The sequence below is a fragment of the Sinocyclocheilus anshuiensis genome, unplaced genomic scaffold (genome assembly GCF_001515605.1).
Source record: "Sinocyclocheilus anshuiensis isolate Anshui unplaced genomic scaffold, SAMN03320099.WGS_v1.1 scaffold330, whole genome shotgun sequence".
In the NCBI taxonomy this organism is placed as follows: Eukaryota; Metazoa; Chordata; class Actinopteri; order Cypriniformes; family Cyprinidae; genus Sinocyclocheilus; species Sinocyclocheilus anshuiensis.
The window spans coordinates 3,123,092-3,139,502 of NW_015547689.1; the positions used below are offsets into that span (position 1 = coordinate 3,123,092).

The 16,411-nt window shown below is 37.7% G+C and overlaps 1 protein-coding gene across 1 annotated transcript in view; it reads left to right on the top strand.

Moving 5' to 3' along the window:
* The window catches only part of LOC107703587 (malignant fibrous histiocytoma-amplified sequence 1 homolog), a 30,986-nt gene extending 16,276 nt beyond the window's left edge, over nucleotides 1-14,710 (top strand). The window contains exons 2-3 of the mRNA XM_016506272.1: nucleotides 13,643-14,031; nucleotides 14,119-14,710. Coding sequence (XP_016361758.1) covers nucleotides 13,643-13,773 — 131 coding nt within the window. The 3' untranslated portion in view covers nucleotides 13,774-14,031; nucleotides 14,119-14,710. The remainder of the gene's footprint in view (nucleotides 1-13,642; nucleotides 14,032-14,118) is intronic.
* Nucleotides 14,711-16,411: the final 1,701 nt, after the last annotated feature.

Sequence of the window (16,411 nt, forward strand, 5' to 3'; positions counted from 1 at the left end):
AATCAATACAAATTCAACTGAGCATGATTGGCATAATGTGTCAGCAAAAGCTAGCACATACTGATGGCGGCTTGGTGGATGGCCATAATGCGTGTCGGGAGTGATCTTATTGCAGACCAGATGTGAGCATCTGTCTCGAACCAGTCAGATGGCAGTTCAGGCTTACTGCTGCAGCCTTTTATTAACAAGATACAGATAGATAGCAATGCTAGCTAAGTTGAGTTTTTTTCTCAACTTTTACACAATTGATGATAATGTTCTTCAGCTGTCTTGAATACAAAGTACTTCTCATATGGCTTCTACACTTACTGCTTTGAAAAGTGCCATTAAGACTCTGCAGCACACGGCTTGACCTTTAACCAGGCCTCTTTGCTGTGTGCAGCAGATATAATTGGGTGTTTGCCCTCTTCCAATGCCTATGTTTAATTCAAATCCACTCATAGTCAAAGCTAAGTGAATCTTTAGTTTAGTAGGTGCTACTGGTATGGCATCCTGTTTGAGGACCCATAAGACAGTCTCACGGTCCTAGATTCTCTTCATGGAATTAAATCATATTTCTGTTTTATTTTATTTCAGCTTTATTTCAATGAATGAAAATGATTTTCAATAGTTTTAGGGGTAAAAAACAAACTGTGTTCATCTGCTTTACATATCACTCAGATGGTCACGTCTTATTTAAGTGGGCGGTGAGACTACAAGCTGTCAAGGCTGCAAGTAGCGCAACGCAGAGCACTTGCAATCTAGACAGTGTTGTAGATTAGAGTGGGAACAAACTAGTTCTGTTTCATCATTTGTGTCTGGCTTGTTCCAGATCTGCACAAATGAAGCACTGATCTTTGATTACAACGTTGTTTGACATTGTGTTATCTTTAATGGACGTCCCTGTGTGGGGTTCACAAATAGCAAAGGGAGAATAAAGAGAGGAATGAAATGTTTAGAAACATCTGGAATGGGATGAAAAAGACATCAGAATTAGGTTTGTGTTTGAAGAAGAGAATAGATGAATTGTGCTCAAGAAATGTTTACGAATTCCTTAGTTCGCACTCGGAGCTTTGAACAGCCATTTGTGTGGTTAAGTGTGAGTGTGAAGTGTGAAGTGACATGTGGCCAAGTATGGTTACCCATACTAGGAATTAGTGCTCTGCGTTTAACCCATCCAAAGTGCACACACACAGCAGTGAACACACACACACCGTGAACACACACCCGGAGCAGTGGGCAGCCATTTATGCTGCGGCGCCCGGGGAGCAGTTGGGGGTTCGGTGTCTTGCTCAAGGGCACCTCAGTCGTGGTATTGAAGGTGGGAGAGAGTGCTGTACATTCACTCCCCCCACCTGCGTAAGCAGGATTAGATAGCAGCTATCACCCGCGTCTTGTTTCCATCTCTGCTAGTCAGATATTTACGTTTCTTTTAGCCTCAGCTTATTTTAGCCCTGATCGTATCTCTGCCTGCAGGCCTCATCAGATTCTGCTCTGCATCAGTTGAAATAGCACCGCAACCTGCATACTTCACCAAAAAAAATATACCTTCTAAGTATGTACTAGTCAGAAAACAGCATTTATTGTGACTCCAGTCTTATTGATTTGTGCAATTGTGCATAGCTGGAGAACATTGGTTAGTTTCTCATGTGGTATTAATGTAGCACGCTTCATTTGTTGGTTGCATAACTGCTGTACTGCCAGCTGCAGCGTGTTGTAAGTGGACAGATCTGTCCATACGGATGAAGTCCTCCAGCCGTGACCTTTGGCAGTAAAAGCAGCGTGAACTTCCTCCAAACGGAGCAATGCTGCTATTCCTGGAAGCCAGTGTTCGAGGCTGTTCTGTGGTCAAGAAAGATCTTGTGCGACTTGAGAATTTCGGTAAATGTTTATGCCTGCATGGGTGGAATAATTGATGCACTGTTTATAAATATGTCTAATCATTTTGCATCACTGAGTACTGGGTTAAATTTGAACTCCGCAGGAGTGCTGATCTGCTTCACACTTGAATGTGTTAAGCATACATAATGCATGCACTGTACTCATGCACTGTGAAGTAAACCTGGGACAAATGAAAGATTTGCCTTAAAAAGTAAATGAATAAATAAAATACACTTTTAACAGTATTGGCTGTGACATGTTCATTTCAGTGTATTTCAGTTCACTCACAAAGCGTCGTCCTCACTGCGGCTGTTGAATTTTGAGAGCTCTGGTTCTCTCGTTGGGGGCTTCCTGCATCTCTAAAATCAATACAAATTCAACTGAGCATGATTGGCATAATGTGTCAGCAAAAGCTAGCACATACTGATGGCGGCTTGGTGGATGGCCATAATGCGTGTCGGGAGTGATCTTATTGCAGACCAGATGTGAGCATCTGTCTCGAACCAGTCAGATGGCAGTTCAGGCTTACTGCTGCAGCCTTTTATTAACAAGATACAGATAGATAGCAATGCTAGCTAAGTTGAGTTTTTTTCTCAACTTTTACACAATTGATGATAATGTTCTTCAGCTGTCTTGAATACAAAGTACTTCTCATATGGCTTCTACACTTACTGCTTTGAAAAGTGCCATTAAGACTCTGCAGCACACGGCTTGACCTTTAACCAGGCCTCTTTGCTGTGTGCAGCAGATATAATTGGGTGTTTGCCCTCTTCCAATGCCTATGTTTAATTCAAATCCACTCATAGTCAAAGCTAAGTGAATCTTTAGTTTAGTAGGTGCTACTGGTATGGCATCCTGTTTGAGGACCCATAAGACAGTCTCACGGTCCTAGATTCTCTTCATGGAATTAAATCATATTTCTGTTTTATTTTATTTCAGCTTTATTTCAGTGAATGAAAATGATTTTCAATAGTTTTAGGGGTAAAAAACACTGTGTTCATCTGCTTTACATATCACTCAGATGGTCACGTCTTATTTAAGTGGGCGGTGAGACTACAAGCTGTCAAGGCTGCAAGTAGCGCAACGCAGAGCACTTGCAATCTAGACAGTGTTGTAGATTAGAGTGGGAACAAACTAGTTCTGTTTCATCATTTGTGTCTGGCTTGTTCCAGATCTGCACAAATGAAGCACTGATCTTTGATTACAACGTTGTTTGACATTGTGTTATCTTTAATGGACGTCCCTGTGTGGGGTTCACAAATAGCAAAGGGAGAATAAAGAGAGGAATGAAATGTTTAGAAACATCTGGAATGGGATGAAAAAGACATCAGAATTAGGTTTGTGTTTGAAGAAGAGAATAGATGAATTGTGCTCAAGAAATGTTTACGAATTCCTTAGTTCGCACTCGGAGCTTTGAACAGCCATTTGTGTGGTTAAGTGTGAGTGTGAAGTGTGAAGTGACATGTGGCCAAGTATGGTTACCCATACTAGGAATTAGTGCTCTGCGTTTAACCCATCCAAAGTGCACACACACAGCAGTGAACACACACACACCGTGAACACACACCCGGAGCAGTGGGCAGCCATTTATGCTGCGGCGCCCGGGGAGCAGTTGGGGGTTCGGTGTCTTGCTCAAGGGCACCTCAGTCGTGGTATTGAAGGTGGGAGAGAGCGCTGTACATTCACTCCCCCCACCTACAATCCCTGCCGGTACGAGACTCGAACCCGCAACCTTTGGGTTACGAGTCCGACTCTCTAACCATTAGGCCACGCAATAATCAGATTTTGGTAGTGTTACTGAGAGAGAGAGTGATATGGATTTGTCATGATTCCTTCCTCTGGTTTACCCTTGTTGTCTGCAGTGAATGAAGTTTGATGGTGCTGATTTTGAGTCATTTTCCATTTCCAGTCATGATTCGTCTCCCATGTCAGTCCTTCCATAGACATCTAATGACTGTTGTTATGCCTCTGTCTCACTATGGAGTCTTATATTTTTTATGTCCCATGAAAATGACCCAGCGAAGTTAGCAGCTCTCGGGTCTTAGTTCCAGCGCATTTTATTTTCTGATTTTGTGAATGAATGTGATACAGATTCATAAATAAGGGTATTTTTACAGTGTGGTAAAGGGATAGTCATCGTTTACTCACCCTCATGTCATCCAAAACCCATATGATTTTTTTTTACATGGACAAGGGACAAAGTCAGTGAGTTGAATCATTCAGAGTGGAAAATATCCAGGTTAAAATAATGATTTGTTCACAAATCAGATATCACTTCTTCTGTTGTGAACTCTTTTTGTGTTTGAAATGACATGAAGGTAAGTAAACTTTGAATTTTGGTTGAACCATCCCTTTAACTTGTATTTTTTTTTTAGTGTAAGTTAGAAATCTCTGACTTAAAGTGGTCCTCCCCTTAGATAATGATTGTGTCTAATTTGCTACTTTGCTGATTCAACTGTTGACTTTAATACATCACTGTCCTTCTTCTTAGAGATGTTTATTTCATTCTTCATGGTCGTGAGCAGATCTTTGATTTCAGGGCTCTTCAGCAACAAATTTCTTAAAGCACTGAGCATATGTTTAAATGGGATTCTCTTTTAACCTCAGCCATTTGACTTTTTCAGCAGAGCAGACAGCTAGCTGTGTGGAAATCTCATCAGGACACACGGCACTGACTGAGACATCTGAATCCAGATGGATGTCAAGCTCTGGCCACGTGCCAGTCAATGCATGCACGTGTGACGCATTTGTTTACATCTCTGTTTCTTGTTATACTCTATTACTGTTAGTACAGACTTATTGTTTTTAAGGTTGGATGTGGAGGGGTAAGGGAAGATTCACTTTTATTGACTCGGTATCTAGTCGCTGTCTTTTTTTTTTCAGCCCAAATACACCTATTTTGAAAATTAGGCAAATTTTTAATTAATTAATTAATTAATTTATTTATTTATATATTTAGTGTTTTTTTTAAACATATAAATAACATTTTTTAATTATTTAAGTTCAACAAGGTTATTTACCCCGCACTCTCTCATCTTGTGTAATATCTTGTTTTGGTGCGTAAATCTTTTTAATTACTTCAAAAAATCGATTGTTATTTGCACTCAAAATTCAGTACTTTTTTGTTATTTTATTTCTTCACTGAAGAAGGTCTGAGAGACGAAACGTTTGTTTTTCTCCATGTGCAAAATAAAAAGTACTGAATTTCGAGTGTGAATCACAGCTGAATTTTTATATTATTTCATTTTAAATAATTATTTAATTTTAATAATAATTTTATTCATGCTTGTGGAAAATAAGAGAGTTTAAAAAAAATTTTGATGGATGTTTGCATTTTGTATGATAACGGCAGCAGTTATTTATCAAATGATGATCAAATGAGAGAAATGAGGAAAGCATTATAACCATGCATATATCAATATATTCAAAACACTGCTATCAGCAGATACAATATTTTTAAATTTTGAAATAAATGCTTCTGTTTTAATTTCTACATTTTAAATTATTATGGGTAATTTAATCATTTTCCCTGCCCACATGCCCTTGATTACATAAGCACAAAAGTAGTTTCAGACAAAGTTTTGATGAAATTTCCTTTTGTGCTCTGATGACTTTGTCACTCCATTACGACCACATTCTTAGGGGGGAAAGTCCGTTTGAAGTCTATTTCTGTGTCAGCATAAGCTGTGTATACGTGTGTATGCGTGTCTGCATGGGGATGACCCTGATTCACTCACTGAGGTGCTTTGTGCTTTATCACTGGAAGCGATAATCCTCCGTCTGAGTCGCCGTCCTTGAGTGGCTGCTCACGTCTCATCCTGCTGTTCACTCTGCAGTCTTACCTGATCACTCTTTACCATCCGCCACACTGAGCTAGAGGTCAAATGGTGGGAAATGAGTGATACATACCACCGTATGTGGTGCAGAAAGATGGTTTCAGCATATTGTCAGTTATCCCATGTCTTAAAACCCAGTGAGCATTTTTGGGCATCAAACATAGGTTCAAAAATTCACAAATAGTCACGGCGCAGTTTTGTTGTGAATGATTGACAAGCGCTATGTCAGCTACACGCTGTTAATTCCGGAGGCAGTTTATTTTGGCAGTGCCTTTATGAATTCACATCCTCTGGACACTCGGGAAAAAGATGAAGCATTCCAGGATGTCTTTGACCCAGATTTCGGACTTCACAAAGGGCTGCAGAGTGAGTCACAGCATGAATGCGTTAAAGATAAAACAGCTTTGGAAAATACAGGGCCGGCCCTGACCAATTTGGTGCCCTAGGCAAGATTTTAGCTAGTGCCCCTTGTGCAGCCAATTCCACCACCGATCATTCACACAGAAACTGCATAGCTTTATGACATAAAACAAATGACATACACTCTTAAAAATAAAGGTGCTTTAAAAGGTTCTTCACAGCGATGCCATAGAAGAACCATTTTTGGTTCCACAAAGAATCATTCAGTCAAAGGTTCTTTAAAGAACCCTCTCTTTCTTACCTTTTTGTAATCTGAAGAACCTTCTTTCACCACAAAGAACCTTTTGTGAAACAGAAAGGTTCTTCAGATGTTAAAGGTTCTTTATGGAACCATTTAGACAAAAAGGTTCTTCAATGGCATCGTGAAGCACCTTTATTTTTAAGAGGGTATGAAATAAGACTCATTATCTCATGATTAACTCAGCTAGCAATTTAAATTAGAGAACTTTATCGTCCAAAGGCAGCTGCAATACTAACATTTAAATCTTAATTCTTCATTTCAGACATTCATAAATTTAGGGATGCACTGATCTTAACTTTTCATGGCAGAATCCAAAACTGGTTTTTAATGTACTTTACTTAAGCAAAAGACAAGAAAGAATGAAAATATGAGTACATGAAGAATATGGTTAGTTGCTTTATTAGCCTATATTTTGATCTAAATTAGAATGTAAAATTTCAAAACCTGAAGCAAAAACAGAATGGTCTGACTTTAGCTTTGTGAAATTAGGCTACATAACACACACCAAACGGCAGATGGGCTGAATGAAAATGCAAATTCACTCTCTGTCAGCAGGTGGCGCTTAAGGAACAGCAGTGATGCATTGTTTCCTTGATTAATGCTGTAAATGCTAAATGCATTATACAGAGGCAAGATGAAAGGAAAATGTCATCTAAACGGTTTCTTAAGACAGTTCTCAGAGATACATTCATACTTCGCGCATTGTGAACAGTGAGCTTGCTCTGCCTGCTAATGTATTTTCTCCTCTTTGCGTCTCTGGCCTCTGTTAACACTGTTTACAGACTCCGAAATACAACAAAAAACCGTCCGGTTCCGAGTTATGGCCGATGGTCGATCGGTGCATCTCTTGTCAAATTCAAATATTAAACTGCTTTTATTTTGTTGGTTTGCCAGCAAATAAATAAATGCGCTGCATGTTTCATAGTGAAGCACTGCGTGTCATGGGCTGCACTCGAACACATTGAAAACTGCAACAACTGAAAACTTGAATTAAATCACAACCTTCGCGATATGACTATGGCATTAAGCCATAATGCGATATTGATTATATTTCGATATACAGTGCACCCCTAATTAAAATAATATTATATATTAAAAAAAAGGCTTATGCGAGGGGCCGGCCCTGGGAAAATATCTGGAAATGCGACTGTAGGGCTAGACAAGCTTTTGTCTTTTGTACGTGTGTTTTGTGGTTGGATTGTGTTTAATTCAAGATGTAACAGACATACAGCTTATTGCATGCTTAAAAACACTAATAATATAATAAAACAGTTAAAAGCAATATTTAACAAATTCTCAAAATTCTAATTTTTCATACTATGAATTATGTTGTAATGCCCACAATGCCCATAATTATTTTAATTTTATTGTTTTATTTGTAACGTGTTTAGACAAAATATTATAGAATTGGCCATTTATTGGTTATCTGCCATAACATAAAAATAATGATCAGCTTATCGATATCGACCAGATTTAGCATAAATCATTAAACAAATTCATTTTAATTTTGCAAAAGAGGTTTTATAGTCATAATGAAACCAGATACTGGTATGTCTATATTTACAGATTTCCCATTGTCAGTTTGTCATATTGTTTTAGTTATTGAGAGTTAGTGATAGTGTATGGCTGACTGTTAATAGGAAATTCAGAGCACAGAAAACAAAAGATTAAGAATGTGCCATTGGAATGCAAGATCTTGAGTATAAGCAATAGACTGTAGGAGTGAAGGCGAAGCTAGACATGCCGTGAGTGAGTGTAGCAACAGTGGGCTTTGTTATGGAGATGTGTCTTATTGTTTCATTCACTTTGCTGCTTCCTGTCCCAGCGATTACAGGATGTTTAAACTGCAGTGTGCCCTTGCGGAAGTGTGTTTATAGATTGAGAGTTTCTAGATTTATTGTGTATGTAACTAATTCTCTCTAGGTTCAAGTTGATGTCCTCCCTGCCTCCAGGCGCGGGACAGGTTTACCTCGCAGTAATGACTATGTGAATCGTGTGTAACAGGATTAGGCCTCCATTTCATTATTAAAAAGCATCGGCCTTTCTCATGGTGTTGGGTGGCAGTGTTTCACCTGTTATTGTTAATGTAAGAGCAGAGGTGAGTGTTTGTATTGATAGCTGACAGTATAGAGGACATGTCAGTAGGGACAAAGAGATGCCTTTCAAGGAAAGGGTTACTTCCCAATATACATACAAATGTTACATTTTGAACAATGCTATATTTGTTTGCTACACTTCTCTCTCAAGCAGTGAAAGTACAATCAGTCCATTCACTGTCATTCTGCTGCACCCTGGCTCTCATTAATAAGTAATAATTATGGACTGAAGCAAGTCACCTGATCTGATCTTGACATGACGGCAACATTGTCACCCCGGATGTTTGAATTCCCTCAAGCCTGCAAAGTTGATCCTCAGACCTCAAATAGCTAACCAGATATATGACCTGTAAACCATGTTTAGGAAGTGTCAAGGCTCTGAGTGGAGTCTAATTGGTCATGGGGGTGGAGGGAACCTTTATTTTCCCTTAGGTGAGTCCCTACAATGCAGTTATGCGGCCAGCATTCTCACCACTGATCAACCTGCCCTGTTTTCATTACTTATTAACTCTTTTCATCACAAAGAGGAACTTCTGCTGATCATTTAGAGATGTTTTAAAACATTTTACACGCAAGAATGAGATAAGAATAAGACAATATTCCCCCAAAAAGAGATGACATTCGCAAACATGATATGAGATATTAACATGAGATATTATCTCTCATACTTTTTCTATTTTAGTTATTCAATGTAAAGTATCATTTGCAACCCATTTTACTTCCATAATGGGATGTATTTCCTAGTGAAAAAGGCTGTTGTATGAGAAAAATGGATGTTTTTTTTTTTTTTAATGGTAATTGATTAGATTGTAAAAAAAGAGAATGTTGCATACTAAAATGGAGCTCATTTAGCTGGTTTATAGGAGACAAGTTTGTGCTACAATGGGAAACTATATTTCCCATCATTCCCATCATTGGTTTTTATGATCCTTTTTAGAGGATGTGATGACATGTTTACAGACACAGTTATTAACATTGTACATCTAATAAAGTTTTTTTTTTCATTTTTTAAAAATTGAATATCTCGTTATAACACTACTTTATACTTTGTGTTTTATTACCTTGGCATTAAATAACAGAAAACTGTAGACTTTAAGGAAGAATGAAGAAGTATCCTGTGTCTCAGTTTAGCCATACACTCACAAGAAAACAAGAAAAAAACACCGGACTGCAGAAGTCATTGTTCGCCGCACAGACCTTGATAGCTCATCATGGTTCATGACTCTTGTGTTTTTTTCCATAAACCTGCTAGCAATTCTTGCTTACTAGGTATTGTTGTACAGTGGTATTGACTTGAAGCTTTTGCGGGGGAGTGCAGTTTACCTTTTAAGGTCCTGATAATGCACCTCAGAGTGCAAGAACAAAAAAAAAAACTGTGTGATGCAGAAATGGAGAGTCTGGCAGAGGAACAGACAGGCCTGAGTGCAAAAACGCACCTGGAAATGTTATTCAGGGCAAAAGTTAAGAAAGATGGAAGATTCTTAGGTTTTGATGCCAGAAATGACTGCATTCCAACACATATCAGCAGCACTATGACCCAGACTAGAGGAGGAGCAAGTAATAATGAATGAATGAGCAAGAACACTCACCTTTATTCTGTATGATTCCTGTAAAGGAACTGACTAATTTCCTAATATCTATCTACAGTAAATACATGGAGAATCAGCAACAAGACTTTTCATAATCACTGTGTGCTGTTTGCTAATCTCACATAACTCTGGTTACTAACTTGTTAGCCTTGCTTTGGCCTTCATCGTTCACTAGACACTAAGTTCTGTCTAGTGGAATTCCTTCTTTATTTAGAACGAAGGAGAGCAGAAAATCAGTAGGGTTAATGGCGTAAGTGCTGTACAATTCGGGCCACTGTGCTGAGGGCAGAAATGTGATGCCATGATATAAATAGTTATTTTAAATATTACGAGTTTTCCTGTCTTATCCTTTAAGCTAATTGCACATCACTTCTCAGAAAGTTTCATTGTTAAAAAGCTTCATGGCATAATTTGATTCCCTTCTGGTGGTGGAGATGTTTCGTTGCGGCGCCTTGAAGAAAAAAATTCTGTTTAAGCAGGCCAGCCTGTGGTGGTCTATTGTTGAAACCAGATCAAACCTGATGTAATTAGGATAGGTCTGGGCAATATTAGTGGCTGATGCATTATTACATCATTAATATGGATCAGATTATTAAAGGGGTCATATGATGCTGCTAAAAAGAACATTATGTTGTGTATTTGGTGTAAAGCAATGTTTAATGCGGTTTAAGGTTCAAAAAACACATTATTTTCCACATAATGTACATTATTGACTTACAGTCAGAAGCGCCAGACTGTCCTTGCAAAGTTGGAACTGCCCCACTTTATAGAAACAGACACCGACATTGTAGGCTACTCTCACAGGAAAAGTTCTCATCCTCCGCAAAATGTGCTGCACACATCTGAGTATTTGGGTTGAACTGTTCTGGAACAGTGTTGTAAATACAACTTAACCACTGATTTCTAGTTGTGTCCTCTTTTGGAAGGCCAAACAAAGTAGTTTCGCTTTCACAACGAAACGCACAGCATCACACACGGTGGGCTAGAGTGAGCAGAGGCCGGCGGGCTTGAGAACGGCATGGCCGGCGGATTTGACGACGGAGCGGCCAGCGGGCTTGTGGCAACCACACGTGACGACCCCGGGCTGGACTCCACTTCGTCCACGGTGAAAGCCGATCCGGCGATCCACAGCGCGAAATTAATGTATTTCCTCAGCAACCAGTACGGATCAGCTCCAGGCATGATGAAGCAGATATCGTCCTCTTTTGGAGCTTGTAACACTCCAAAAAGAAAGGAAAACTTAAAATCGCATCATATGACCCCTTTAATAGTTTAATTATAGTCTGTGGGGGAGATACTTTATGCAAGCGAAGCTTAGGTAACAAAGGAATCTACAGTTTCTTCAAAAAGTATTTGGACTTTTAAGTAAAGAGAATGTAGGCATGTCATTGCATTAAATATAAGATATCATATAAGCAGCATTTAGAAAGCTTTTGAGGTGAATTGGAGGGAAACAGACCTCATACTTCCACTAAAAATCCCCTTGGGTTAAAAAAAACGTGTAAGATTTTATTCAAATGTGTTAAAATAATACATTAATTTAAGTGTTGTTTTAAGTCATCATGTAATCAAAATTGACATTTTTTTATGGAATATTGCAGTTTATCCGTGCACTTCATTTTTTTTTTTTCAATTCATGTGCCCTCATAGTCTTTAATCAAAAACATTAACCCCAACAACATTGATCCAAAGATCCAATAATTTCCCAGTGGGCAAAATCAAGTCCCGTCCTACATTTTTTTTTTCTCATTGCAGAAGCCGCTGCACTTGGATATGTCAAAATAGAGCAGAAAAGATGATCACAATTTCAGCTTCATGCTCTTCTATAGTATTGTGGGAACTGATACTGGTTCTTCAGAGGATCAATGAGTTTTAAATGATAAATAAAATAAGTTTTAATATCTTCAGCCTTTATTGTAAGCTGTTGTGTTTTTGTAAGGTGATTTATTGGGCACAGCAAGCGTTCTTGCACATGCCCAGATAAAATCTTGTTAAACAGCGCCACCTTGTGATAGATTTTAAAGGTGCTCCTATAGAATATCCTTTGAGAAAATGTGTTAACTAATTTGGATATAAATGGAAAAATAATACTTCATATAAGGATGGAAATAATAATAAACAATAAACATTTGCATCAGTAATTCAGAATCTAGTCACCACTGGAAACAGGAAAGCTTTGAGTGAGTCCTTATGCGAAAATCGGAGAAGACAAACCGCTCGAATGAGGGAAAGAACTACAGTCCCATGAAGCATTGTGAATGACATACTCGGAAAAAGAGCTCTTATTGTTGGAGATTTGTAATGGTAATGGTAATGTAGTTTTTCTCTAGGAACACTGCTGTTAAAAAAGTTGAAATAATGTGGGCTGGTGGCTTCAACAAAAGCATATACTATTGATTAACCACTCTAGTGCTTACAGTAGGTCTGTCTTTAAAGGTTTACAAATTTATAAGGTTATAAATGGTTATTGTATAGTCAAAGATCAATTCCTATAAAGAAATGATTGGTATTTTAACTCTAGAACCTGACTGTTGCAATCTGTAATGAACACAGCACATGATGTGATGTCCAAATTTGAGAGAAAAAAGACTGTGTGTGTGTGTGTGTGTGTGTGTGTGAAAAAGGTTCACGAAACAGCCTTAAGCTCCCTCTTGAGGTAGCATTTTGAATCAATGAATTGTTCAGAACAAAGTTCACAATGAGTCCCTCACTGAACCACGAGTCATGTTTGATTAAAAATGAACCATGAACCATTACTGTGAAGTATTCTTTAGGTCTGACACACTTATTAGTAGTATTACACATCCTTGCTTTTTAGAGAGCTTCAGCTTTAATGAACTTATCAAAATAACATAAGCAGTCAAATGCCAAGAGTTTCAATGACAAAAAGAAGTATACAAAATGTATAATTGAACTTACAATATTCAAGCGAGTGGAAAATAATGTTCAAAGAAAGTAGCCTATGTCAAAGAACATTGATTGATAAATAAATATGTGTGTGTGTGTGTATATTGTATATATATATATATATATATATATATATATATATATATATGCTTTTTCCCACAAAATCTGTGATTTTCTATTACTGATTTGATGTAGTAAAACACCCCCAGGTTTAGTAGAAAGCGTCAGGGTAATGTTTGCTTTTTATTCTGTCACTGCTTAAAACTCTAACCTTGAAATCAGGATTAGGCATAAAATAATGTCTTCAGAATCATTCATACATGTGAAAACTGGAAATTTAAATAGTTATAACCTGACACAGAGGAAGATAGGAATCATGTCTTTGTGGCAGCTTTTCTGGTGATTACGGGATAATACAAGACTTCTTCACCTGAGTGTGACATGCTAGAGAAAAACAGGCACTATTTTTGGAATCGGCACCCCAAAATGCTTAAGAAACAAGTGTTGGATTTAATTCAGCAAATATAATGCAGAGCAGTGTAACTTAAGTGATTCTGTAATTTGGGTACTAATAAAGTAATTTTGGTGCTCTCAATTATTTTAAATTCTGGAGCCCAAAATCTTCTGTAAAATGTTATATTGTGTAAACCAGTGTGACTACAAAACAATTTTATCTTTTTGTTGACATTATAGGTGAGCTGTTAAGCCAGCCCCGACCTGAGGGACTTACTGAGATCATCTGCCCCATGAATGGCTCGGAGCGGGTCAACGTGGCACTAGTTTACCCTCCAACCCCGACTGTGGTCAGCCCCAGTCATAAATGACATTGACTGCACCTGCACTTACCTGCCTGTGAATGGCCTCCACAAACCGCTGCACCTCTTTTCCCTATATCTTACATCACACATATACACACAAACAAGTAAACGTGTGTGTTTGTGTGTGCAAAAGCGTGCACCCGCTTTCTTATTGCCTCTGTCCATCATCCCACATCTGAGGGGGTCGATGGACAACTGGATACCCGACAAGTGCAAAGAAGGTTCATAATGGAAGCTTGCCATCATATCAGGACATACATGCAGGTAATATTTTGAAGCTACATGTAATCTGATGGATCATATTTCAGATCTCCAGGTTTTTTCTCATTTCAGTCATGTTCTCTTTTTCAGGTGTTCAGCTCCGACTGCCAACACATGAACTGAAAGTATTAGAAACTGTTGCACTGACATCTTGTTTTTGTGTATGTACACCTAAAGTTTTTTCAGTCACCCTGAGCCTTCCTCAACATTTTAAGCCTTTCAGTTCAACAAGGGATCAGCTGTTCCTCTGCAAGTTCTTGGAAGTTCCCATTTGTTGCATCAGCAATTTGTTTCTATTTGTCAGCATGGTTAAGCTGACAGAAAATGGAAGCGAAAGGACACTGTTTCCCCTCAGACATAAGACAGACTTTGATTAGCGAGGTCAGATGTTAGATTGATGCTTTAAGTGATATTGTACTTTAAATGCATGCCTCTAAAATTCAAAAAGGATTACAAAATGACATACATGGATAAATGCACTAGCTCAGGCCTCTTGAGAGGTTTAGTCGTATCAAAAATGAAAGGACAGAATTGTTGGGCATAAATCTTTGAGATCTATTTATTGCTTTCCTGCTCACAGACAGACACATTGTGTTAGTTTTGAATAGATATAATCAGACATTTCAAATAATTTTAGTGAAACGTGCAGCCAAAGATATAAAAATGTTTTGCTGAACCACTGACACAAGCTTCTGTCTATCTATCTATCTGTCTATCTGTCTATCTGTCTGTCTGTCTGTCTGTCTGTCTCTGACATTCATTCTATCCATCTATCTACCTATTTTTTTTTATTCTTTCAGTCTATGCATATTTTTATACCCACATACACTTGTGCTTATACAGATAATCATATTCCATAGCATGAGGGATATTATTTTAAGCACATAAATTCAAATAGCAGTTATAGTATAATATCAGTTATATTATCAGTGACAGATTGTCACATTGTTTCTCGCACATGTTCAAACTTTCCTATAAGATGCAGTTTTGGATACATATGAGCAGGAATATTGATGTACAGTCGCAGATGTACAGAAGTGGTACAAGTACAATAATTCAGCCAAGGATGTTTTTACTCTTGAGGTAGATTGTGTAAGCATATCTGCTTAACTGTAAGGTTATTTGATATATATATATATATTTAGTTCACTGAACATGCTATTCAAAAGCAGTGTCTGAATCATATTGTACATATTTGTCTAAAAAGTGCACATTAGGACAAAATAAGCAAGACTTGTTTTATAAGAACCGATTCATACTTAGAAACTGTTGTGAATTGTTTCAGTGTTTCTTTTTGGAGAGGAGAGAATCTGCAATATGTGTAATGTTTTGTAAACAGTTGAAAAAATGTTTGTACATATTTTATTTTTTTAAGCTAACAAGCTGTCACCAGTATCCCACATTATTTACTGTGCATTGTGCAAGGCTACTGTGCTCAACGTAAAATCCACAAACTGTTTTCTAAGTTATAAGGAAATTATTCTTTCTCATTGTACGACCACAAAAAACACCAAATATAACGACTGGTTTCCATGTTGTTGTACTGTTGATTCCTTTCTAACCAACGGCGCCGCCATATTTGTCCGGGCAACTTGCAGTAACTCATAAGTGGGCTGAAGAAAAGATCTCCGATTCCCTGACTATTTTGAGGTTTTACAAATCGTCATAAAATCCAAATTATTTCTCGGGAAATTACCTTTCGCATGTAAGTCTGAATAGTTGTTTTTGGTTTTATTTTGTCATTATAACATTGTTGACATTAGTTAGCCACCAAAGTCAGACTAATAGCTAACGATAAAGGCTATGTAAACTGAGACTTTATAAGAAATAATATAAAGTGTACATGATTCGTATTAAATCCGAGTTTATTCTATAGTTTATGAGCTAATCTAACTCGCAAGTGAGTCTTCCGTGCAATGCAGTGAGCCAGAGGATTGACAGGACAGATCAGGCTGTCAGAATTACACTCGTCGCCGAAGAGCAGCTGATTAGATTGCTTATATAATCGTGGCTCATTTAGGTTTTGCCCATTTTAGCCAGTAGAACCAGGACAACACAAACCTCAAGGAAGGCTGAAGAAAGCCTATCATGGCCTGTTTTCTGCATTTCCAAGAGACTGCAACTCTTCTGCGTATTATATTATATGATATACGTATACGACTTATACTAGGCCTATTATATGATTGTACTATTCACTACTCACTATTTTATTTAGTATTTTTATTTTATTGACTATATTATTTTACAATTGATGTAATTTATTTATGTATGTGTGTGTGTGTGTATACAATTTGCTATTTTATTCATAGTTATATTACTACTATTTTATACTCACACTCACTTTTATTTTTAGGCTATTCATAATAATAATAATAATATTCTA